General features: G+C 39.8%; 2 protein-coding genes across 2 annotated transcripts in view; both read right to left on the bottom strand.

Annotated features, from left to right (window-relative positions):
• Nucleotides 1–17,695: 17,695 nt before the first annotated feature.
• LOC140735036 (uncharacterized protein C21orf140 homolog) lies at nt 17,696–18,517 on the bottom strand. Its single transcript, XM_073059866.1, has one exon. The coding sequence runs from the start codon at nt 18,515–18,517 to the stop codon at nt 17,696–17,698; it is 822 nt and encodes a 273-aa protein (XP_072915967.1).
• Nucleotides 18,518–20,426: 1,909 nt separating this feature from the next.
• Nucleotides 20,427–26,213, bottom strand: part of LOC140734303 (V-set and immunoglobulin domain-containing protein 1-like) — a 46,858-nt gene continuing 41,071 nt past the window's right edge. Inside the window, exon 7 of the mRNA XM_073058082.1 lies at nt 20,427–25,532. Within this exon, the coding sequence (XP_072914183.1) occupies nt 25,307–25,532 (226 nt within the window). The 3' untranslated portion in view covers nt 20,427–25,306. The remainder of the gene's footprint in view (nt 25,533–26,213) is intronic.

Genomic DNA, 26,213 nt, shown 5'->3' with positions numbered 1-26,213 from the left:
TTTAAACCTACCTTACACAGTTTCTATACTCTGTACAATAACTTCAATATCAATTTGATCCTTGAGCTTGATGGTTCTCAGCAAGAGTTGAAATATCTGGTTCAAGTTGTGACAGCCAAAGCCTTACGTCCCCACATGTAACAATGTCCAAGTGGTTTCTGTTTTTGTGAGTATGTGGTTCACTGCACTGAAGCCTCTTTTAACAAGGTAGGAGGATGGAAATGCAATGAAGAGCAATTTTACTCTTCTCCAAAGACAAGAAAAATCCCTATGACAGTGCAGCCACATGCCACAAAAGCCAACATCTTTGAAAAGCAGTTTTGCTTCTTCTTCATTCTGAATTTCAATAATTTCTCCATACAAGCTCTCTTCCTGTTCTTCCACCTTGCAAAGGAATGGGTTAATTATCCAGTCCAAAATTTCAAGATCATTCAAATCGTTGAATAAATTCAAAACATCCTGACTGCAGGTGTAAGCAGGACTCTTGCAAATCGTCGTCTGTGAAAAAGAGTGCCATACTTCCCATGCAGGGAACCTGTAAGAACATTTTTCTCCCAATGTTTTGCTTATATATTTCCAATTTTCCAATAAAAAAGGATACTTCACTTTTTGCCTGGATTAAATAGAAATTCTCACCCTGCAGTTTCATAATCGGAATGTCCATTTTGTCATACAGAGCGGCTAGGAAAGCCACATCTCCATGCAGAAGTTCAATTTTGTTTCCCAAGCTCTTATCAACTTTGAGCAGAAATTCAACCACTGTGTCAAAAAGATCAAAGGAATGTTTAAAGGAGTAGCTTTTTGACAGCCATTGCACTTCATTGTGAAGAAGCAGGCGTTCAAACTTTTCATCGTTATCTTGGCATAACTGGCAAGATATTCTGCTACTTAATGGATAAGCTTTAATTTTTCTGATAGCAGATATTACAACAGTTATACTTGAAAAATTTTGCCGGCTGAGGATTTCACCTGTGAGGTGTTAATGATGAACTCCACAATGGATTGCAAACAGACTTGGAATTTCTTTTTTCATAGATGCCACTAAACCAGCATAGTGACCTACCATATATGGTGCTCCATCTGTTGCACAAGGAGTCATGTTCCTAATCAGAATACTTTTATCCTCAATATACATTTTGAGCTCATTGTAGATTGATTCTCCATTGATATTTGTTTTTAACTTTTTACAAAAGAGAATCTCTTCATAAACTTTTCCATTTCTGATAAACTGTACATATGCCATTAGCAATGCCTCATTGTCTTGCACAGTTGGCTCATCCAGCTGTATCTCAAATTCTGTTTTGTGAAGCTCTGTGCATAGTTGATACTCACTGGCTTCACTCATTTCATCAACACAACGAGCTACAGAGTTTTTACTCAGAGGAGTTAGTTTAAAAATTTTCAAATTGTGCAACGACTTTGTGGGATCTATGGACTTGGACCCCAAGATCCCTATGTTTCTCCACACTACTAAGAATCCTGCCTTTAACCTTGTGTTTTGCCTTCATGTTCACCCTTCCAATGTGTATCACTTCACACTTACCAGATTGATCTCCATCTGCCACTCCTCACTTGGGCTCTATATCCTGTCAACGTCCTGTTGTAACATACAACAACTTTCTGCTCAATTCACAACTCCACCAACCTCCGTGTCATCTGCAGACTTACTAACGCACTCTTCTACTTCCTCATCTGTCACTTATAGGAATCACCGACAGCAACAGTCCCAGAACATACCCCTGTTGAATACCACTCGTTTCAGACCAGAGTAGATTATCTACTACCCCACACTCTACGTTCTGAGATTATAAAACCATAAGGCCACAAGATGTAGCAGCTGACTCAGGCCATTTGCCCATTGAGTCTTCTCCGCCATTTTATTATGGCTGATCGAATTTTCCTCTCAGGCCCATTTTCCTGCCTTCTCCCTATATCCCTTCATGCTCTGAACAATCAAGAATGTATCAACATTTTCCTTAAATATACATAAAGGCTTGGCCTGCACAGCTGCCTGTGGCAAAGAATTCCACAAGTTCACCACTTTCTGGCTAAAGAAATTTCTGCTCATTTCATGCACTCACCACTCTCTGAGTAAAAAAGCTTATCCCTGACATCTCCAGAGTGCAGGAAAGAAGGAAGGACAGGGATGGAAAGATAAGAGAACCTTGGATGTCTAGAGAGGTGATGAATTTAGTCAAGAAAAAAAGGGAAAGTATGTGAAGCATTGAAAGTCAGGATCAAACAAAGCACATGAGGAATATAAAGATGCCAGAAAAGAACTAAAGAAGGGAATTAGGGAAGTCAGAAGTGGCCATGAAAAGTCCTTGCCAACTATGATTAAGGTGAATCCCAAGGCATTCTGTACATACATCAAGAGCAAAAGGATAACTAGGGAGGGGGGTGGGACCACTCAAGGTTAAAGGGGGAACATTTGCTTGAATGCAGAGAATGTGAGTGAGATACTTAATGACTTCTTTGCTGCTGTATTTACCATGGAAAATGATATGGAGGACCAGGAGATCAGTGCTGAGTGTATAAATACATTAGAGTATTTAGAGGTCAAGGAGGAAGAAGTGTTAGGCTTCCTAATGAATATTAAAGTGGATAAGTCCCGGGGCCTGCTGGGATTTACCCTAGGTATTGAAGAAGGCAAGAGATGAGATTACTGGGCCCTTGACCAGTATTTTTGTGTCCTCCCTAGCCGCAGGCGAGGTCCTGGAAGACTGGCAAGTGGCTAATGTTGTACCTCCATTTAAAAAGGGAACAAAGGAAAACCCTGGGAACTATGGACTGGCGAGTCTTACATCATTTGTAAGGAAATTGCTGGAGAAAATTATTTGGGATAGGATATATGACCATTTGGAAACCCATGGTCTAATTAGGGAGAGTCAGCATGGCTTTGAGCTTGGCAGGTTGTGCCTTACCAACTTGACAAGGTTTTGTGAGAGAGATTGATGAGGGTAGGGCAGTGGATATTGTCTACATGGATTTTAGTAGGTGTTTGACAAAGTTCCCCATGGGAAGTTAATCCAGAAGATTAAGATGCATGGGGTCTGCAGTGAATTGGTTGTTTGGATTCAGAATTGACTTGCGCAGAGGAGACAGAAGTAGTGGTATTCGAGCTGGAGGTCTGTAATTAGTGGTGTTCCACGGGGATCTGTGCTGCGACCTCTGCTGTTCCTGATGTATATAAATGAATTGGATGAAAATGTAGATGGGTGGGTTAGTAAGTTTGTGGATGATAGCAAGATTGGTGATGTTGTGGATAGTGGAGAAGACTGGTAAAAATACAGCATGATATAGATCAGTTACAGATATGGGCTGAGAAATGGCAGATGGCATTTAACCCAGGTTAATGTGAGGTGTTGCACCTTGGTAGGGTAAATGCAAGGAGACAGTACACTGTTAAGGGTAAGATCCTTAACAGTGTTGCTGAGCAGAGAGATCTTGGGATCCAAGTTCATAGCTTCTTGAAAACAGCTTCACAAGTCGATAAGGTGATTAAGAAGGCTTATGGAATGCTTGCTTTTATTAGTTGAGGCATTGAGTTCAAAAGTCAGGAGGTTATGTTGCAACTTTATAAAGCACTGGTTAGACCACATCTGGAGTATTGCGTAAAGTTCTAGTCATCCCACAGTAGGAAGAATGTTGAGGCTTTGGAGAGGGTGCAGAAGAGATTTACCAGGATGTGGCCTGGTTCAGATGGCATGTTGCTATCATGAGAGGCTGGATAAACTTGGGTTGTCTTCTCTAGAGTGTCAAAGGCTGAGTGAAGATCTGATAGAGGTTTAGAAAGGTTATGAGATGCATAGAGAGAGTGGACAGAGTATCTGTTTCCCAGGGTTGAAATGTCTAATACCAGAGGGCATGCATTGAAGGTGAGAGGAGGTAGGATCAGGGGGATCTGAAAGGTAAGTTTTTCACTCAGAGAGTTGTGCAAGCCTGGAATGCACTGCCTGGTATGGTGGTGGAGGCAAATATATTAGAGGCTTTTAAGGATAGACACATGGATGTGAGGAAGATGGAGGTATAGGTAGGTAGGTAGGAGGAGGGATTAGTGTTTGGCTGTCTCTGATTTGCTTTTTAGCTGGTTCGGCACCACGTTGAGGGCTGAGTGGCCTGTTCCTGTGCTGTACCTGTGTTTGTGGACAATACAAAGTTAGGTAGTGGTGAGGAAGCAGGGAGGCTTCAGAAGGACTTAGATTAGGAGAATGGGCAAAGAAGTGGCAGATGGAACACAGTGTCAGGAGCTATATGGTCATGCACTTGGTAGAAGCAATAAAAGTACAGACTATTTTCTAAACAGGGAGGAAATTCAAAAATCCGAGGTGCTAAGGAACTCTGGTGTCATTGTGCAGGATTCCCTAAAGGTTGTGTCTGTGGCAAGGAAGGCCAATGCAATGTAGCATTAATTTCAAGAGCACCAGGATATAAATACAAGGGCATAAAGCTGAGGCACTGGTGAGGCTTCACCTGGAGTTTTGTCAGCAGTTTTGGGCCCGTTCTCTAAGAAAGGATGTGCTGACATTGGAGAGGGTTGAGAGGAGGTTCATGAAAATGATTCTGGAAGAGTCTGATGGCTTTGGGCCTAGACGTTGAAATTTAGAGGTGTGAGTGGGGGGATCTCAATGAAACCTATTGATCGTTGAAAGGCCTTGATAGAGTGGATGTGAAAAGGATGTTTCTTATAGCAGGGGAGTCGAGGACCAGAGGACACAAACTTAGAACAGAGGGACTTCCAATTAGAATGGAGATGAGGAGGAATTTCTTTAGCCTGAGGGTGGTGGCTCTGTGGAGTCTATTGCCATGGGCAGCTGTGGAGGCCTGGTCTTTGGGTGCGTCGGGCGGAGGTTGATAGATTCTTTTTAAGTCAAGATGTGAAAGGTTACAAGGTGAAGGCAGGAGATTGAGGTTGAGAGGGAAATGGATCAATTATGATGAAATTGTGGAGCAGACTTGATGGGCCAAATGGCCTAATTCTGCTCAATGTCTTATATTCGTAGAACAGGGAGGGAGCAGAGCACTCTTCAGTAGACCGGTTCTTGTGAGTCACACACACTGACAAGTCTCAACTCAGTGCTCTCTGGTATTGTCAGTGAGGTAACTGTTTTCTTAAAAAGCAGGCTCATGATTTTTGTATCCCTAAGCTAGCTCGGAATAAGCTATCGGGGATCGATACTGAAGGTCAAAGCCTGAAGGTTGATCAGAAGTCCAGGAATAGGGCTCTGGGTTTGTGTTGTTCTGTGAACATGATAGGCATGGTTGTGGGCTGTCCCAGCACATCATATTGGTTGTTAGCGCAAACAATGCATTTCACTGTGTGTTTCGATGTACATGTTTGAACAAATGAATCGGAATCTGGATCTAGATATGCAGTTACAGAAATGCCCTGTTTCTGAAACATTTAACCGAATGTCTCATGGTATAAATCTTCTTATGCATTTCTTTGCAGAATTCATGTACTTTATCTGTATTTTATCCATTTCTCAGATCCTTACAGCCAATGACATTCAACCAGGCCAGTAACAATAGTCCAGCAACAGGTGGATATTCCATGTGCAAGAGGTACCACACAGCTTAATAATATTTGTACCAGACTCGGACAACATACACAAAATAGAATGATTTTTTTAAAAATCAACTTAATCTTGAATTATGAATTTCAGAGCATGGCATTCAGATATATAAAAAGCTAGGGTATGCATGCCTCACACAAAAGAATATGGCTATTGAAGGTCAATCATCCCAGCCCAGGACAGTGCCCTAGCCCAACCATCTTCAGTTGTTCCACCAATGACTTTTTTGAAATTAAGGTGTGAAGTGAGGATGCTTGCTGATGGATGTACAATGATCATATCCATTTGCAATGCCTCCACAAATTCTACTTGGCTTGTTATGTTCTTCCAGTGTTCTGTTTTTTGTTTGTGACTTCAAAGATCAAAGGTCAAAGTAAATGTATTACCAAAGTACATATACTTCACCATATACAACCCTGAGATTCACTTTTGTGTGGACATACTCAATAAATCCAACAACCATAATAGAATCAATGAAAGATCGTACCAACAGGGCGGACGACTAGCGTGAAAAAGACAACAAACTGTGCAAATACAAAGAGAAAAAGGTAATAATAAATAAGCAATTAATATGGAGAACAGGAGATGAAGAGTCCTTGAAAGTGAGTCCATATGTTATGAGAACATTTCATAAACGGGGCAAGTGAAGTTGAGTGAAGTTATCACCTTTGATTCAAGAGCCTGGTGGTTGAGGGTTGGTAACGGTTCTGGAACCTGGTGGTGTGAGTCCTGAGGCTCCTGTACCTTCTTCCTGATATAGTGAGAGAAGAGCAGGACCTGAAGAGCGGAGGCCCTGTGACGGAGGCTGCTTTCCCGCAATGCTCCATGTAGACGCACTCAGTGGTAGGGAGGGCTTTACCTGTGATGGACTGGGCAGTGTTCAGTATGTTTTGTAGGATTTTCTATTTAAGGGTATTGGTGCTTCCATACTACAGTGTGATGCAGCCAGTCAATATACTCTCCACCACACATCTACACAAGTTAGTCAAAGTTATCTGCAGTCCCTTTTGGCCCCATGATTGGCACCCAATCAACCATCCTAAATATTCCATTGCCTCTACCCCTGTCACACAGTGGCCACAGAGTGCATCTTCTACAAACTCGACTGTAGTTACTCACACAAGCTATTCCAACATCATTTCCCAAAACCGTGGCACTGCCCACTAAAATGTTTGGTTCAAAGGTACTTTTATTATCACAGTATACAACTCTGAAATTCTTCTTCTCCGGGTAGCCATGAAAACAAGAAAGAAAAGAATAGCAGCACGATCATCAACCCCAAAATCCCACTTCCCCACAAAAAAAAGCAAAGAGGAATGAAACAGGCATATCAACACCCCAAAACCCCCTCCCCTGCACACAAAAAAACAAGAAAGATCAGGCAAAAAACACAGAATATAAAAAACTATAAGACTGAAAGAAAGTCTATAGTCCAAGTCTAAATCCAAAATGCAGAATACCTGGGTTACCATTTTCCAGGCACAGCGACAGGCTCTCCCCAGCAACAGAGCGATCCCATGGCGATCAACAGGCAGTCAGCCGGTGCTCTCCTTCCACATTGGCCTCAATGTTTCAAGGCCAGGCAGCATCTATATGAAGAAGGACAGTCGACGTTTTGGGCCAAGACCCTTCGTCAGGACTAACTGAAAGAAGAGATAGTAAGATCTCTTCTTTCAGTTAGTCCTGATGAAGGGTCTCGTCCCAGAACGTCGACTGTACTTCTTCCTATAGATGCTGCCTGGCCTGCTGCGTTCCACCAGCAATTTGTGTGTGTTGCTTGAATTTCCAGGATCTGCAGATTTCCTCATGTTTGCCTCAATGTTTCAATCTCCCTTGTCACTTTAATCGGCGAACAATGGAAGCTTTAATCAGCAAAATGGAGTCGGATTTCGCCTTGTGCCCCATCCTGGAGTCTTCCTGCCAGAAGGTTCGCGCACCTTGCCTCTGTCTCCCAGAATCCTCTCGAAGACTGCAGAGCGCTAAAACACCCAAACGATCTCTAAACAGCAAATCCCAGGCTCCAGCAGTTCCAGAATCACACTCAAGACAAAAAACAAATGTAAAAGACATAAAATAAGTGAAATACGTGGTTTCATGATCTTTCCAGAGTATGTCGACCGAAGGAGTGTTGACCTGAGAAAGGACAAAGGTAGCAGGTGTAAAGGCACATCGCCACCTGCAGGTTTCCCTTGAAGACGCACATTTTCATAACTTGAGTCTTACTGCTTGTCCTTTACCAATGCTAATTCTAAACTCTGGAACACCGTCTCCAAAAGCAGGGGAGTAATTTCCACCAGAAAGACTAGAGCACAGTTAGTTCTCTAGTCTATAGCATAGACTAGATAGTGTTAATGGGAAAGAAAACTGAGTTAATATCACAAGCAATTCCCTTTCTCTGGGTTTTACAGTTCTGTTGAAGGGTCATAAACCTAAAGCAATGTCTCAGTGCAGAATGGAAATAACACCTCCTCACAGCTGACAATCAACACTTTGCATGCCTCAAGGATGTGTGCTTATCCCACTGCTTTACTCATTCTACCCCTGAGGCCAGGCACAGCTCACTTGCCATATATAAATTTGCTGATGACGCAACTATTGGCAGAATGTCAGATGATGATGGGGCGATGTACAGGGTGAGGCAGATCAGCTGGTTGAATGGTGTCGAAACAACAACCTTGCACTCTGTTTTGATTTGTTGCTCCAAAACATAAAACTAATTCAGGAATTAGGAAGCTGGGAATGCAGGTCTAACTTCAATTTTACTTTAAGCAAGGCACACATGTATGGCTTGGTGGCATAATGATACTTACATACTTTTACAAATAAGCCACAATGCAATATGTAAACAACAAAGAATTCTTAATCAGACTATTACTCAAATATTACTGAAATATTAAATACACTACATTCCTCCCTGCTTAGCTATAAACTCCAACTCAATACAGAATGCATCTCAACTATATATGCCGTATATACAACTGTTTTATACACAATATAAAACAGAATAATACAACTACAATATAGACATTCACAACATAATAAATTTTAAATTGTCCCACTCAGGCCTAAAGATTTAATCACAGTGGAGGATTTGTGGGATTACGTCTTTCCTGACAAGGGGGTCACTCTGCTTGGCCGGTGAGACTTGTGGCTGTGAAACAATCTCAGGTTCTGTGGCCTCTTCCATGGTGATTGTAGGAGTTGACTCTGAGACTGCAGGAAGTAGTTCTGACAGCTCTGGACACCTTTCTTCTACTTTTCTTGGCTTTTCTCTCTAGATCTACTTTGATTCTTTTCAACTTCTTGTCTTTCTTTTTCTTGCCTTCCTATTTCTTCTTCCAGCCTCTTGCGAGTATATCTGAATTTGATCATTTCTCAGGAAATTAGGTCTCATTTATCCTCTTCCATTTCGATAGTACTTACGTCATCCTCTTCTTTTTGTTCCTTTTTCTTCTTTCTAAAATGTGCAACGTGATCTTGGGAAGGTGTATTTAGTTCACAGGAGTATTCTGTTATTAATCCTTCTATTGCTCCCTTTACAATCTGAACTCTCCTGTTGGTTTCCTCATTCACAACCTCGTCTGATGAATTCTCTGTTTTCGTATCTCCATTGACTCATTTCCTTTTAGCCTTCCACTCATGTAGCTGGTCTTTGGTCTTTGCACCTACGGTACTTTGACAAGCAGATTTTTGTCTGACACTTGAAGTTCATGCAATAACCTTAATGTACGCAGAGTAGTTTCTGGTTCTTTACACTCACAAAAGCTGAATGCTTGCAACTTTCCTGAAGTTCCTCGAACTCACTTCCAACTTAAAACCAAGTCACATTTTGCAAGTAGCTGCCTAGTCAACATATCAGAAGCTTTCCGATTGATGTTATCCACAAAAACATTTATGGTCAGACCACTGCTGTCGTCACTTTCATGATTCCTCCGAGTAACATAGTCATTCCTTGGTCCAATATGCTTTCCAATCAGAGAGACAGAAGTTGGCACCAACACCTGCTTGCCCTCTGTTGGGCAGCAGTTCATGGTGTATAGCATGTGGCATCATCCAGTACCTTTCTTAATTTGCCTCCTGTTACAGGGGATGTGGCACGTAAATGGTGGATGGATCTCCAATCAACTTGTAGTTGTCTCAGCCAATCACATCCCCACCATGCTGGCACTCCTGTTTTTACCACATACAAGCTCAGCGGGGCTTGTTGGTTGTTATATTTCACTGTTACGAGTGTCATTCCCACAGGAGTTATAATTTCTCTAGTTTAAGTTCTTAGTTGGATATCTGCAGGCTTCAGTTCAGTATCTTTGAAATGTGGTTCAAACTCATTTTGCGGAATGACGGTGCTTTTTTATAAAATTAGAAATGTCTCACTGCACTTTAACAGGTAAGTAGTCATTGCCGATTCATCTTCAGGTTAAAAATACCTTGTTGCCACTGTTAGGTTTCGTAACTCCAGAACTTAATTCAAAGGAAATGTGAGTCTAACTTCATTTTTACTTTAAGTGTGCACGTTTGACGTGGCAGCATGATGATGTATGCCATTTACGTACTTTTACATATAACCTGCAATGCATTATGCAAACAACAAGAAATGCTTAATCAAACAATGTACAATATTTACAATATTAGCCAAATATACCCGCCTGAGCTCGAACGGGCACACAGAGTCTACGTTCCTCCCGGAATTCTGGGCTCCCGTCCGCGACCAGTAATCTTGTGCTTCCATCAATACCAGGTAAAACACAGTCTGATTGTGGAGGCACGTCGCAGGGGGTCTTTTACTTTCCAGGATACAACCATTCGCTTTGTGGAAGATTTTGCACCCCAGACCTTAAAGATGCGCGCTGAGTTTAAAGGCGCAATGAAAGTGCTTTTTGATCGTGTTTTTAAACCCTCTCTTCGTACTCCTGCCGATCTACGAATCAAGCTTAACACTGGAAAATACAAGTGGTTCAAATCAGTGAAGGAAGCTGAAGCATTTGTGTCAAGTCTTCCGGCTATCCAGTCATCTTCGGAACCCGATCGGACCTCCTAAAATGGTGGATAAGTACTTCTCGTAGTAAAATTACTTTTTCTGGACTCAGACTTTACTTGAATCACTCAGACATTATTCATTGAAACTCTAAGGGCTGTTGACAATCTCTCCCTGGATTTGGTGTGTGTGTAATCTATTTTTATTCTTGTATAACTTTATCTACAGAGTTCTACAACTGACTCTAACTTGTTTTGGAGGTTCGAAGTCTTTAGTGAAGGCCTCTCTGTTTGTTGGTTCACAGTTTAATTGCTGATTTATTTTTCCTTTTTTTAATATTTATTTTTTTTTTCTTTTCTTCACCCTTTTTTTCTAATCTCTGAATTTTTTTCTCTCCTCTCTGTAAATGGTTGATAAATATTCATCTTGAATTTATAATTTTCCCCTTCCTCTCCTTTTTTTTTACTTTTTTTCCCTTTCTCTTACTTTATTCTTCTATAATTTTTCGCAGGTAGGTTAGTTTTGGTTTTCTTCCGATTTTCTCTGTATTAAGTTTTATATTTCTGCAGAAGGTGTTCTAATCTGTAGTTATGTTTTCCAGTGCATAAACTAGTTACTATTTGCCATAGTATTTATACGGAACTGTGTTAATGACACAGATCTGGAAGTTGTATTTGGGTTAATTTTTTTGGTAGAGCTAGCTACTTGTTTTGGTAGCCGTCTAGTTTTGGGTTGTGTGGATGGGGTGGATTTTCCAGTTCCAGCATCACTCACTGTATTTATTGTTTCTCTTTATTGCTCAGGACATGTATATGTTTGGATTTTACAAATCTATGTTTACATCTCTGCTCCCAGACTGCTATTGTACTGCTTGACTTTTTATATGCCTGCTGCGTTTTATGCATTAGTAATTGATAATGGCTAGTACACTTAAATTCGTGAGCTGGAATGTAAAGGGATTGAATCGCCCTGTTAAAAGGAGGAAGGTATTCTCACATATCAAACAACTCAAAGCTGACATTGCTTTCCTTCAAGAAACTCATATTCGTTGTTTTGATAACTCCCGGCTTCTGTCAAAGTGGGCGGGTCAGCATTTTCATTCATCCTTTGCCGCTAAAGCTAGGGGAGTCTCCATTCTTATTAACTCAAATATTCCTTTTGAACTCCATAATAAAATATCTGATACAAATGGCCATTTTCTTATTGTTTCTGGTAAACTATATAACACTAAAGTTGCACTAGCAAACCTGTATGCCCCCAACTTTGATGATGTTAACTTTTTTGAACAGTTTTTTTCCTCACTACCAGACTTAAACTCATACTCTCTTATACTGGGTGGTGACTTCAACTGTTGGTTGGATCCTAAACTAGTTCGATCGTCCTCTGTTACCAGATCACCTACTAAATCTGCCTTAGCTATCCAATCATTTCTCTCTAATTTTGGTATCTCTGATATATGGCGTTTCCTCCATCCTATGGAGAGAGATTATTCTTTTTTCTCACATGTTCACCATACCTTCACTAGAATTGACTATTTCTTACTCGATAACCAACTTATCCCATTTGCCCACTCTTGTGACTATCAGAGTATACTGATTTCTGACCATGCCCCAATTACCCTCTCTCTGAACTTTCCTGGTCTCCCTCAGAGGAATAAACACTGGCGGTTTGATTCAACTTTATTATTGGATGATGATTTTGTAAAATTTATTAAGGATCAGATAACCTTTTATTTTAACACTAATACATCACCTGAAGTGCCATCCCAGATTGTCAGGGATGCCATGAAAGCATATCTGAGGGGTCAAATAATCTCTTACACAGCAAATCTCAACAGAAGATCCCATGCAGATCGATCAGACCTCATTAACCAGATTAAAGATTTGGATCAAATATATGCCCAAACTAAGAACCCTGAATTATACAAGAAGCGCGTTGAACTCCAAACTAAATTTAACCTTCTGTCCACTCAACCTGTCGAACGCCAACTTCTCGAAAGCAAGAGTCGCTTTTACATTCATGGGGATAAGTCTGGTAAATTCCTAGCCAATCAGCTGAGGCGTTCCAAAGCCAAACAACATATTACAAAGATCCGGAAGGAGAACGGAGACTTTACATCGGATCATTTAGAAATTAATGACGCATTTAAAATTTTTTATTCTCGGCTTTATTCCTCTGAATCTCTGAATGACAATATCTCTGTTGATCAATTTTTACAGAATCTGAATATCCCCTCACTTTCATCTGATTTCAAAGCCAAACTCAATGCGCCTATATCATCAGAAGAAATATCTTTTGCAATTTCTGCACTGTCCTCAGGGAAATCTCCTGGACCTGATGGGTTCCCTGTAGAATTTTATAAATCATTCTCTTCACTTCTTTCTCCTCAGTTACTTTCAGTATTATCTGACTCGTTTAATTACAGCAAATTGCCACCCTCTTTCAATGAGGCATCTATTATTCTTCTTTTAAAAAAGGGCAAAGACCCAACAGAGTGTTCCTCGTGCAGGCCGATCTCTCTGCTCAATGTTGATGTAAAGATCTTAGCTAAAGTTTTGGCTCATAGATTAGAAACCGTTATTCCCTCCATTATCTCTGATGACCAAACAGGCTTTATTAAAAACCGTCTCCCTTTTTTAAACATTCGGCGTCTATTTAATATCTTATACTCAGCTCCAACTGGGATTCCTGAATGTGTTATTTCCCTCGATGCGGAGAAAGCATTTGATCGTATAGAGTGGAACTACCTTTTTGCAGTCTTAGAAAAATTTGACCTCGGCCAAAGTTTCATCTCTTGGATCCAATTGCTGTACCTGTGTCCTACTGCTTCTGTTTTAACTAATTTTCAGAAATCCCAAGTATTTAATCTCAAACGTGGCACCCATCAGGGATGCCCCTTAAGTCCCTTTCTCTTTGATTTAGCTATAGAACCTCTGGCGATAGCATTTCAAAACTGTCCTGAATTGACCGGGATTTGGAGAGGGGGTGTTCAGCATAAAGTTTCTCTCTATGCTGATGACTTTTTACTCTTTCTCTCAAGTCCGTCTACATCATTACCTCTAATGTTTTCACTTCTTGACCAGTTTAGCCAGATCTCTGGCTATAAACTTAATTTACATAAGAGTGAACTTTTCCCAATTAATAAAGAAGCACAAGAACTAACATTTCGTGATCTCCCTTTTAAAGTAGTCCATAATCAATTTACTTATCTTGGAATTACAGTCACAAGGAAGTTTAAAGTTCTCTTTCGTGAAAACTTTGCCAATCTTTCATATGCTATAAAACAGAGTCTGGTACAATGGTCACCTCTATCTATGTCTTTGGTAGGTCGTATTAATGTTGTTAAAATGTATGTTCTCTCCAAATTTTTATACTTATTTCAATCTATCCCAATTTTTATTCCTAAATCTTTTTTTGATTCCTTAGACTCTATTATTTTGACATATCTGTAGCAGAATAAGCGCTCTAGAATTAATAAAATCCATCTCCAAAAATCTAAAAAAGAGGGTGGCATGGCTTTACCTAACTTTCGCTTATATTATTGGGCAGCTAATATACGTTGTGCTACCTTTTGGTCTTTCTTCCACGGCCAACCCGAGTGCCCTAACTGGGTGGCAATGGAGTTGAGCTCCACTAAAGAATTATCTATCTCTGCACTTCTTGGCTCTGCACTCCCTAGTAGTCTGCCCAGATCAATAGCTAATCCTCTTGTTAGACACACTTTGCGTATATGGGCTCAGTTCAGGAAATGCTATGGTTTCCATGGGTTTTCCGTTTCCAGCCCTGTCGCACATAATCACCTTTGTTTTACCTACTACGTACGATTCAGCATTCCATGTTTGGTATAGGAAGGGCATTAGACATTTTGAAGATCTTTTCATTGATAATCGCTTCGCTTCTTTTCAGCAGCTCTCTGTTAAGTTCAACCTGCCTAATGCTCATTTTTTCAGATATCTCCAAATCCGACACTTTATTGCTCCTTTAATTCCTAACTTTCCTGAAATGCCTGCGAAAAATGCTATGGACCTATTTCTTTCCATTAATCCACTAGGTAAAGGTTTAATATCAATTATCCAAGATAAACTAGCAGCCTTACGATGGGCCCCTGTGGATAAAATTAAAATGGCCTGGGAGCAGGATTTAAATATCTCCTTATCCGAGGAGAGCTGGGACTCAGTTTTCAAATCGGTTAACTCAACCTCTCTTTGTGCTCGCCATTGCCTTTTACAGTTTAAGATTGTTCATAGAGCCCATATGTCTAAATCTAAACTATCTCGATTCTACCCTGGCATTAGTCCGCACTGTGATAAATGCAAGAGGGGCGTGGCCTCTCTCAGCCATATGTACTGGTTCGGTCCTAGCTTGGAGAAATTCTGGAAAGATGTCTTCACTACGTATATTCTGAATCAGCACCTAGAACCAAACCCCTTAATTGCTCTGTTCGGTTTTTGGGGCGAGACAGATTTATGTCTGGGTCCGACCAAATGCCGAATACTATCCTTTGCCTCTCTCCTGGCTGGACGCTTGATCCTCCTTAGATGGAGAGATGTTGCCCCGCCCACTCATGCGCAATGGCTTAACGACATTATGGCCTGCTTGGACCTCGAAAAAATTCATTAGTCAGTTCTTAATTCGGATCTAAAGTTCCATAAGGTCTGGGGACCTTTTATCGAGTACTTTCATAACCTTCCTCCTGACTAGGGTTTTTTTTTCTTTTTTTTTCTTTTTTTCTTCTTTTCGGTCCCTTGCTTTCAGCTCCCTTTTTGTTCTGGTAATAGGCATTATTATCCTCTGTTGCTAAGTGTATTTACAGTCTGGGAGTTTGACTGTCCTGACTTATACTCTCTATATTGTGTTGTGGTCGGTCTGGAGTTGTTGTTTTTTTCTTGTGTTGTGGGGCTTGGGGAGGATACTAAGCTTACTTGTCTTTAATTTGGGTGCTTTTTTGTTAAATTCTCTTCCTTTGTAGCATATTGTTATTGTATGCTTAATTTTGCACTGCATTAATGCTCCTCATTGGGATTTGGGGTTTTTAATTTGTAAAATGTTTTGAAAAACTAATTTTAAAAAATTAAAAAAAATATTAGCCAAATATTATTGAAATATGGAGGGGTAACCTACAGGATTGGAAAAAAAGCTGCAGAGAGTTGCAACCTCAGACAGCTCCATCCCCAGCATCAAAAACACCTTCAAAAAGTGATGGCTCAAAAGGCTGCATCCACCATAAGGACCCCCATCACCCAGGACACGCTCTTTGCTCATTGCTGCTGTCAAGGAGAAGGTACAGGAGCCTGAAGATGCACCCTCAATGTTTCAGGAACAGCTTCTTTCCCTCTGCCAACAGAGTTCTGAAAGAGCAATGAACCCATGAACACTACCTCACTTCCTTTTCATTTCTTTTGCTCTCTTTTTGAACTATTTATTTAATTTAATCTTATATATATATATATTCCTTATTGTAATTTATAATGTTTTATTATTATGTATTGCAACGTACTGCTGCCAAAGAATAACTTATTTCGCAACATATGCCAGTGACATTAAACCTGATGCAGATTCTTTGTTCCTCTTTCCACAAATGCTGCCCGGCCCATTGACTGTTCTCTGCATTTTTACCATAGCTGTATTTCTAAAAACAGAATTGGTAACTTGATGGGAAAGAAATGTATTTGGCGCTTCCATGATTATTTTAGAAATACCTGAAGCACATTCTATTCTGAAGATGCTGTCTGCAAATCAAGCTGAGAATGCCGTGATCGGGCTATTAACAAATTCCACAAATGCATCTGAGAGCCACTTGGGATTCAATGTTCACTTCTAAAAGGGTGTCTAAGGTGAAACAGTTGAATAGTTTCTGCTGTGACTAACTGATTAACTATTCAAGTCTGGCCAATGGCCCGTGTCAAAGTAGGATGGACCATGTGCACAGAAATGCTGCAGGCTCGGAAAGTAAACCATCAAGTTCTCTTTAGCATTGTTTTAAATACACCATGAATCTACCGACAAGGAAGCACATCCAAAGTTGTGCCACACTAATCTGCCTTAAATTTTGATCAGCACTAGATTAAGAAATTGGGGATACTGGGGGGTAGAATGGTTTCTAAATTAACCCAATCAGCATCATTAGCCATCGGAACGAAGCCTATTCCCCTAGAATAAATAATTGTATTTGAATTTTGGGTAAGTAAGTGATAAGTTTCATTTAGAAATGTCACTCAAAGATAATACTGGGATTTGTAATCGCTTTTTAAATCCAATGACAAAGGTTCATCAACGTAATTCAAGTGGCCAAATTGATATTCACACTCTTTATGTTGAAACTGTTTCTGTTCACGTCATCAGAGTCTGAGGAAGTTGAACTTTCTGGAGTAGTCAGAATTAATTTTTTGCACCAGAATTAATAGTGAAAAGATGAAAGCGTGCTCTGGGGAGTCAGGATTTGAACAAGAGCTATGAGACATCATTAAAAGTAGTTAAACATTTATGTATTTTAATTCAGCCCAGCAACCCACCTATTTAACACTAGCATACTCACAGGACAAATTACAATGACAAATTTGGTATATTTTTGGACTGTGCGAGGAAGCCAGGGCACAGGGAGAAAACCTATGTGGTTCAAGGAAAGAACATACAAACTTCTTACAGACGGTGCCAAATTGAACTCCAAACTCCAGAATGCCCCGAGCTGTGATAGCGTCACTTGACCATGGTGCCTTAAAGTTTAAGTCATTTAATCACGTGTTCTGGTCATTTTAATTTGTTTCATAGAAATATTATTTCAAACTCAACAAACTAGTGAGAAAGGGCATAATATTATTTCTCCAATGTTTTTGAGGTACAGGAAATCTGAGGGATGAGACATCAAGAATGAAACATTTAGGTTGTGCTTCCCTAATCTATGGATTCCATAGTGACTTCAAACTGCTAGTGTTCTACATTTGTAACTTTCTGACCAAAAAGTGAGAACAAACCTACACATCCCAGATAGATGTTGCTAGCATCATGCAAAGCCCTAATTGTGATGATTTTGCAACAGTGAGTTAGAGGCATCGGAAATGTCCTCTCATTTCAGTTTGGTGAAAATGATAACTCCAGATATTCCTTTCATATATTTATTTACAATTGTCAGAGGGGTGGGCTGTTACTACTCTTGTTTATAAAGATATCGATTCTCCCATCTCCTGACTTTGTTAAAGGATGCTTTCCATTTGCATGGTGTTACCCCCGCAATGGCATTTTCAATCAAAGTCTTTAAGTGAATACACTTGTAGCCTTTCATCTTTGGCGAACCTGTGACTGTAAAATCTTTCCTGTTGCTGATTATAGACCATTTAAGTGAAGCCCATGATGACTCTAAAGGACTGAGATGAGGATAGCTAGCTGGAAGATACAAGAGCTTATGGCCATAGTGTATTGCAATCTTAGGACAAGAATTCTTAGTCATTTGGATGGCCAGAGGAGATTGCGATGGGGTATTCAGGATGACTTCTGGTCTCCATGGAGGAGTCACTGCTGGGTCATCAGAAGAATTTTGAATCTGCACTCCTGGTGCAGGGGCCCAGTGTTTGGAGCTCATCACGACTATACATTTTCCATAGGACTCCCTGAGCACCTGACATAAATCTTCAAAGATTTGATCATTGCCACTTATAGTCTTTGAAGATGTCCACAGTTCTTGTGACTGGAAGAAGACCTTGTGTTGCCATGGTACCCAGCCTCTTACTCCCCCAGCATGGATTAATGTCAATCCTCCAGGAGTCGATTTAACTTTCGTTATACTATAGGAGACGTCACCTGTTATCAGGTTTTCAGAAACAAGTGTTTCACCCAAATAAACTGTGTAAAGTCCATCATTCTGAAAATTCCTCAGTGTCTTCAAATATTTCAAGCATTGATGTCGCCCTGAACTATTGATTTCATTTGAATATATCTTAGACTTTAAGAATAATTGAGTTAAAATTCTCATATTGTTACATTCAGCATATGCTCTCAGTCTTTGAGAGCAAAGCTACCATAGTATATAAGCTGATGGATGACATTACCCTTATGACAGCATAATGCATGGGATGACATCACAGCTGATGCGAGTGACCGGACGTGGCATCGCAAACGAACGTCTAGAGAACTGCTGTACTATCCAGGGCCTGTGCTGAATGACCTACGGCAACTGCAACTCATTGATTTTTTTTTAATTCGCTGCCTCTTCTTGAATGAGTTCTGCTAACACTCCTGACAAGCTGAAGTGTTTTCAGCATTTTCCGTTCCTTTGTTGCTGTGTCCATAGGGACTCAGCCCTTCTCAGGGCAGCATGCTGTAACCGGGCAGCGGCTGAGTGTGGCCCAGTGGGAAATAGCTCAGGTTATCGTTTGTCTTTGCATAGGAACCACCCGAAGCACCTCTCTGGCAAGTTTCACAATCATATGTGCAGGACCTGAATAGCCATCTGAGCTAAAAAAATAATAATCTATCCCACCAAACATGACACCCAGTTCCTAAAAACTGGTTATTAATGTTTAAAACCAAAAGATAAATAAAGATTTTTTCTGTCTAAGGTCCAGTTACAAAATATTGAATCTCACCATGAACCTCTTACCTTTTTGGAGATACCCTTGAGTGAGGGAATTAAGGGGAAATAGTTGTTATTTGATAGTTATTGGACTTCTTAATACTTGGAAATGGGATAGATGTCAAGCTATATTCTCCATCAAGTGTGATGTAGTCTCCGTAAGGTTCACAGAAGGCTGCATGGGAATGTAGACTTCAAAAATGTTACCTTAAATTACATTCAATTACATTTAAAAATCAAGGAGTCATTTTCTCAATATTTTCCTTTTAATCATTGCCTTCCTTCAAAAACAGGAAAAGAACAGTGTCAGGATGGGGTGGGGATTGGGAGCTTCCAATTGCTGGCTGCAGCCCCTGCCTGAAAAATAAATGATAAATTATTGTAAATCGAGTGTATTATAATACACTGTTTGTCTTATGAATCATCCTCCAATAAAGCTTTTAAATAGGACCCAGTGCTCACAACCAAAATGGGGGGGAACTAAATGCAAACTGGGGACATACCTCTTGTGGGGCATCAATGGCACCCTTCAAAGAAATGAGGCACCCTCGACATCTATTCCATTTGGTTAATATTGAGAAGTCTAATAAGAACTATCAAATAACTATTTTCCTTTAATTCCCTTGTTCAAGGGCATCTCCTCCAAAAAGGCAAGTGTTTTGGGTGGTTAGATTCTGTATATTTTTAAATTGGGTCCTAAACAGAAAAAATACATTTCTAGTCTTAAGAAAAGTCCTCTGGCTTATTTATTACTCTCTCTGCAGGACCAAGCATCTACCCTCACTCGACAGAGTCACTGCATGGAATCAGTCACCAGCACACCAGCTGGAAAATACAATGCCAATGAGACTTGGATGTGTGTGGAGTTGAGAATACTCAGTGGCCAGTTTGACTGGTTCAGCTTCCCAAGCTTCCCAAGCTCAAAGTCACTCAGGGCACAAAGACAAAATTTCACCCATGGTCAGGAGAAAGGAGTAGCTGAAACCAATGAGCGACCTTTGTTCACTGTATATTTTTTTGTGTTAAACTGTCATTAATGCGTTGCGTGGGTACATTTTGGGAATATTTATGAATACTGCATTATATTATTTCAAATGACTTCATGAAACATTATTAATACCCGAAGGTTATCAGGGACTAATCTATCAAAACCTCATTTTGATAATCCATCTAGGACTTGAACTTACTACGAATAATATTCCCATCCAAAACAATCAAGGCCCATCATCTGAACAGAAGACTGGTGGCAGTTACTGACTGGCATAAATCTGGGACTGATTTTCCCTCATTTGAGGGTAAGTAAAAGATGTTGAAATGAAAATCATGTTTTATTTCACACTGTTTCTTACAGAATTGCAAAGTACAAGATATTTGATTGAACTCTTCATAGTCTTAGTGGCAATTTAAACAACGATTTGATCAATTAACCATGATTTAAAAACAATAACTAGATTTTTTAGACACCTGTTTAATGACAAATGCTAGAAATTAGAAATTGCAAATAATGGAAATCATCAGTCAACAATTAAAATCTCAGATTTTTTTCTATTATCATTTTAACTGTTTTCAAAAGAAATAAAAGTAGAAAAATATAAACATGTATAAAAATGAAAGAATTAATCTTAAATGGAGTAAAACAATTAAGTTTAAAATGATGAAGACATTTGGAAGATACAAAGGCTAAGAAATTCTATCATCTATCACAATGTCTATGTGCTCTATGCAACAAATTTTAATCAAGATAGCAAATACGAAATGCATTCTGTTTATTTATCACATTGATCTTGAAGTTTATACAGCTCCTCTGTGTCCTAGATATAACACTCAGGCACCCAGTTGTAGAATGGTGTTCAGTAGGGTGCAGCAGCTGCCTGGAGACATGGCTTCTGTTGACTACATGTGCCACTCATGCAGAAGCAAGGGTTTACAATATGCTTTGGCAGAACCTAAAAGCAGTGGAGAGTGGTACCGGGAACTGGCCACAGGTTGGCATCTTTAAATTAAAAGCTAATTTCGCTCCCTGGGCCCTTTTTAGCCTGATTCACCAAACTGTGATCCCCAAGTCATTCCACCACCCCCTGCCACAACCCAATGTTGTTGCCTGTTCCCAGCTATTCCATTCAGCATGGTACCATCCACAAGTCCCAACATGAATATCCTGATCCCTGATAGCTGAATCTTCCCCTCCCACTCATTCCACTCACTGTGCCCCATCCACCATCACGACTCCAAACCCAAACCTGTTTTTCTCCTCTTGCTCTGCAGTGGTGGAACCAGTGTTGAAAAGATCTTTAAGTGTGTTAGAACTGGCAGGATGTTTGATTAGAGATCAGGCCTTTGAGCTTGTACCAATAAAACTTCACAGCAGCAGGTGCCCTTACAAACCATGTCTCGGTCTCCAACACCTTTCCTAGTCCTGTAGAATTTCTAGGTCACAAAATCTGTGAGCAGTGTAAATATAGAAATACAAAATAGAAACTGGAAAATTAAACAATCTAATTGCCCAAGAAGAAGCTAAATCTAGGGGTACAAAATGGCCCTGTTAGCTCATTGATATGGATTACCATTCCAACAATATGGTCACCTCTCACCTGTCCTGTGAGTGTTAACATATCCATCATCAGAATGGAGAATGGATACCTAATTGATTTTGAGCTCAGGAAAGACTGATTGGCATCTGGATGGGAATTCCCTTGGAGCTCATTGGTGGTAAATCTTAATATCAGATTTTTTTTCTCTCTTATAAAGTTACATGTAAAAAACGGTACAGGCCTGGCCTTTCAACATCTGTATTTATACTCTACACAGACCTACTCCCATTGTCTCCCATCAGCATAGCTACGTATTTCATTCTCTCTTGCACCTTTATGCAACTGGCTTCCAGTGAATCTTTGCCATTCACCACAACCAGGTCTTGCAGTAAATTTGGCATTCTATACGCATTCTGAATCAATGCATTTCTTCTAAATTCCTTTCAGAAAAATTTTTTGCATTTTTTTTTGTGGCCTGTACAATTGATCTCACTTGGAAAAGGAACAACATCTTGGGGACCCATAAGGAGGATTTCGGCCAAAACGTTGACTATTTGTTCGTTACCATAGACACTGCCTGACCTGCTGAGCTCATCCAGCATTTTATATGTGGTGTAATGAATACCCTCTCAAGTTCTTCCATTATTTAAAAAATCTCAATCCAAGATATCCCTTTTTTAGTAAGCGTTGCCCCTGCATCATGAAGGCCAAACATAAGATACGATAATTAAGCCCTAGGAAAATGTAACTGTTCGGTTGTTAGTTTCACTCCTTTGCGTTACCTCTCTGTATCTCATTTGGTTCCTCTCACGACTGATTCTAGCTCTTCCTGTGGCATGTCAAACTGTTGGGTGAATGAGTAGTTTTTGTTGTACTGCAGATCATGGTCTTTCTTGGGGGCTTTGCTGTTGCTTGGTGGGTGGAGGGTGCTGGTGCTTTTTTTGCGTAAGTGGGTGGGGGTGGGTGAAGGTCGGTGCTTCCTTGTTGCGTGTGCGTGGGGAGGGCTTTGGGGTTCTAACGCTTTTATTGTCACTCATCCTTCAGTTTTAGTGGATGTCTGCAAAGAATAAGAATTTCAGGAATTATAATGCATACATTTCCCTGATATTAACTGGAACTACTGAAACATTGAAATTCTTTATAAGCTTGTCTAACCATTCCTTTTCCATTCTGAGTCTTTCCTACTTCTGTTTCAGAATTTTACCTCATTCCACCAACACACCAATACTATATCATTTTCTTGCATGTTGTCTGTGTCTCCAGTGGTTATTAACTTCACATAATAATTCCCTGTAAATATCAGATAAACCCCTGAAACCATTTAGTCATCTGTCCCATTATACTTCCAATCTTATCTGTGTCTGCTGAATAAAGAGACGTGGGACCAGTGCATCATTTAGAAAGGCATTCAGAGGATGCATGCATTCAGTAATAGAATTTCCATTATAAATTTTGATAAAGACCCCTTATTATACTAAACTGCTATTTTCAAATAACCCTTAATCTAGTGTTAAAATGTTACATTGTCTTGAAGGTGCCCTGTATTATTGCATGACTTTGTCTGCTTTTCAGATTCCTTAAATCACAAAAAAAATGTATTTTCACTTTCACAAAATTACTTTTGCAGGTATAATATAACCTGAATCTTCCCTGGTGAAGATGCTGAGTTATTCCAGACACTGAACCAAGTACTCACAATTCATTACTTACAAACTTTTTGAGCTTTGGATTTGATTAACCTGACTTGAAAGGATGGAATAGACTATAAATTAGCTTTCAGACAGCTACCTAGAGAGACCTACAAGTCAATTGGAAGTACTAATTTTACATGGCATTAATTATAACATTTAGTAAGTTATGACAATGTAAATTTGGTAAGCTAGCTGCTTGGGGATTTAATGTCTCGGCCAATAACAGGGCTAGGTCTCAGGCTGAGCTTTATATTTTTATGCAAATTCAGCATATTTCCTTATTATCTGTTTTCCCCGTTCCTTCTAATTTATTCTTAAGACAGTCATTATCTAATAAATAACCATGATTAAGTCTGCAGTTGCTGGACATCCAAAGCAACACACACAAAATGCTGGAGGAATTTAGCAGGTCAGGAGTCCTGAGGAAGGGTCTCGGTCCAAAACTTTGACTGTTATTCACTTCCATAGATGCTGTCTCTTCTGCTGAGTTCCTCCAGCATTTTTTGTACTTATCTGATAAATGACTTGTCTACAGTAAGCTTAAATCCATATCAGAACAGCATTCTGTTAAATAAGCAGGGTTTCTAATGAGTGAATTAATACATAAACTGTATATTCCTAATAAAGGCAACACTCACATATCTTGAAAGCCCAGCTTATTGTTCTTCATTAATTAATAATAATGTAAAACTATTGCAGGGCGATGTGCATAATTACATAACATCTGCTCACTTTAGTGTGGCTTCTTTAGCAGCCCACTTTTCAATATTTACGTCAAACATACATATAATAAAACTATCATATTTCATAGTCACTATTGATGTGATTAAAACAGGAAAATTTACAAAATCAAGGTGGTGGGTAATGAAGTTCTTGCCACTGAATTAATGGAATAAATCCAGACAGGTTGATGGGATGAACGAGTTATGTCTGCTCCGAAGATCAGGATTTTGTCTGAAATAAGAATGAACAGCTCCGCAAAGCTTCATGTCACGATGGCTTTGCCTGGTTATTTAGAAACTCTCTTCTAAAGGTTTTGCCAGGGAACTGTTCTGTGATCAGTGATGGTTCTGCAATATCACCCCAACGTAAACAACCTGCCTGTATGAATCTTATTTATAAATCTTAACTAGAAAAGCACAACTGCTGAAAATAATCACAAGGGAAGACAGCATATGTGGAAGGAAACAGCTAACTTTTCAGTGACCTTTCATCTATTGAAAGGTCTTCGACCTGAAGTGATAATTTAACAATAAAATACAGCGCATGCAGAAAAACGGAATCAAAAACAGAAATTGCTGGATATACTCGGTGGATCAAGCGGCTTAGAGTAACAGAACTAATCTTACAGAACGGTACTCTTTCATCCTTCCGTAGAGGCAGCCTGACTTACTGAGCATTTCCTGTTTTTACTTCAGATTTCTAGCACTGATAGTATTTTGTTACTTTTAAGTAAATAATAATTTATTATCTGATGCTGTTCGTAACCAACATAAAAATACTGATCTCTATCTAATTGGAACTTGCATTATTTTTGGCTCCTTGGTTGAAGAATCCTAACACCAAGTTAGGCATCTCCATTCCGGAGCAATAAGCCTATCAAATATTGAAAGTATTTGGATCGTTGAGGTGGGAAATGTGAGGCAACAAACAAGGAAAATCATCAAGGTGAATATATTGTCCTGCATAAAAAATCTTATAAAAATATTACTTTGTTAAGATAACAGATTAATAATCAAAGTATTTAAACTAGGCATGCATTTTTACAATTCATTGTATTGAAGACAGAGTGTGGCTTTGAGTCAGGACACATGCAATTGACACTTTGAAGAGAAATTTGATTATTTCCACAGAGCTATTCGTAATATTGGGCTTGTAATACAAACGATTTCTCATGAATTAAGGAGAAAACCCTTCTTGCTTTTTTGTATAAAACAATAGCTCCAAATTCTAACGCAGCGTTTTGACTAAATGGCCTGAGGACCGTTTCCCTCGCTCTCCTTGTTCACTGCTTTCTCAGTGCCTGAAGCAGTTGCATCTTCATTCAACGGCAGAGATTCATTTGGAGTTTCATGGACGTCAGGGGTCTCCACGTTGTTTTGGTCTAATGCGTCATTTGGATTTTCCTTCGCTGCAGCTCCAGTAGGGACAGCCACATATGTTGTGGGTGAATTCCTGGCATCTTGTTTCACCCTTGGAAGAAAAGAAACCATCACTCATAATTATATTCACTAAATATGACACCAAAGCTGCAAGCAATTCAATAGAGCCTCAGACGATTGCCAAGGAAAGGGAAGGAAATCAGTGATTAGAGATCAGTGGAGATTGGAGAAAGATGTCTTCAGCTTTCTCTATAATTCAGTGCAGTGAATCAGTGTTCATGGATTTGCTATTGGTCAAGTAATCTGATAGACAGTGGAGGATCTGAGTGAGATGGTGGTGAAGTGGGGTTGGATACCATTAGCAACCATGTGATACAATGGTATAAAATCGCATCATTTTGCTCTGGGACCAGCATGTTGGTGGAATGAACTGATGGGCAGAGACAACAGAGTTACAAATGGAAGAAGAAAGACTTGTGACTAATTGTCTGGCTTTGAACAGAGAGATGAGAATGGTACCATGGAGTACACTCCCATGGTGAACAACTGAGATGCCATTTAAAGAGAATGGTGTCGTCAAGATGTCAAGAATTACAAGGAGCAACTATTCACCATGGCCTTCATCCTTGAGCTCTTTAGACATTTACAGCACTGTGCAAAAGTCTTGGTCAGATATGTATATATATATCTAGGGTGCCTATGACTTCTGCATAGCACTGAAGTAATCTTATGTATTGCACTATACTGCTGTCACAAGATAAAAGCAAATTCA

This window comes from Hemitrygon akajei, chromosome 10 (genome assembly GCF_048418815.1).
Source record: "Hemitrygon akajei chromosome 10, sHemAka1.3, whole genome shotgun sequence".
NCBI lineage: Eukaryota > Metazoa > Chordata > Chondrichthyes > Myliobatiformes > Dasyatidae > Hemitrygon > Hemitrygon akajei.
Note: the sequence above shows the minus strand (reverse complement) of the source record. Positions and strands in the feature narration are given on the sequence as shown.

Bases quoted from the DNA above. Each gene is read 5' to 3' on its own strand.
- LOC140735036 (XM_073059866.1), bottom strand. From the start codon at position 18,517: ATGAGAATTTTAACTCAATTATTCTTAAAGTCTAAGATATATTCAAAT.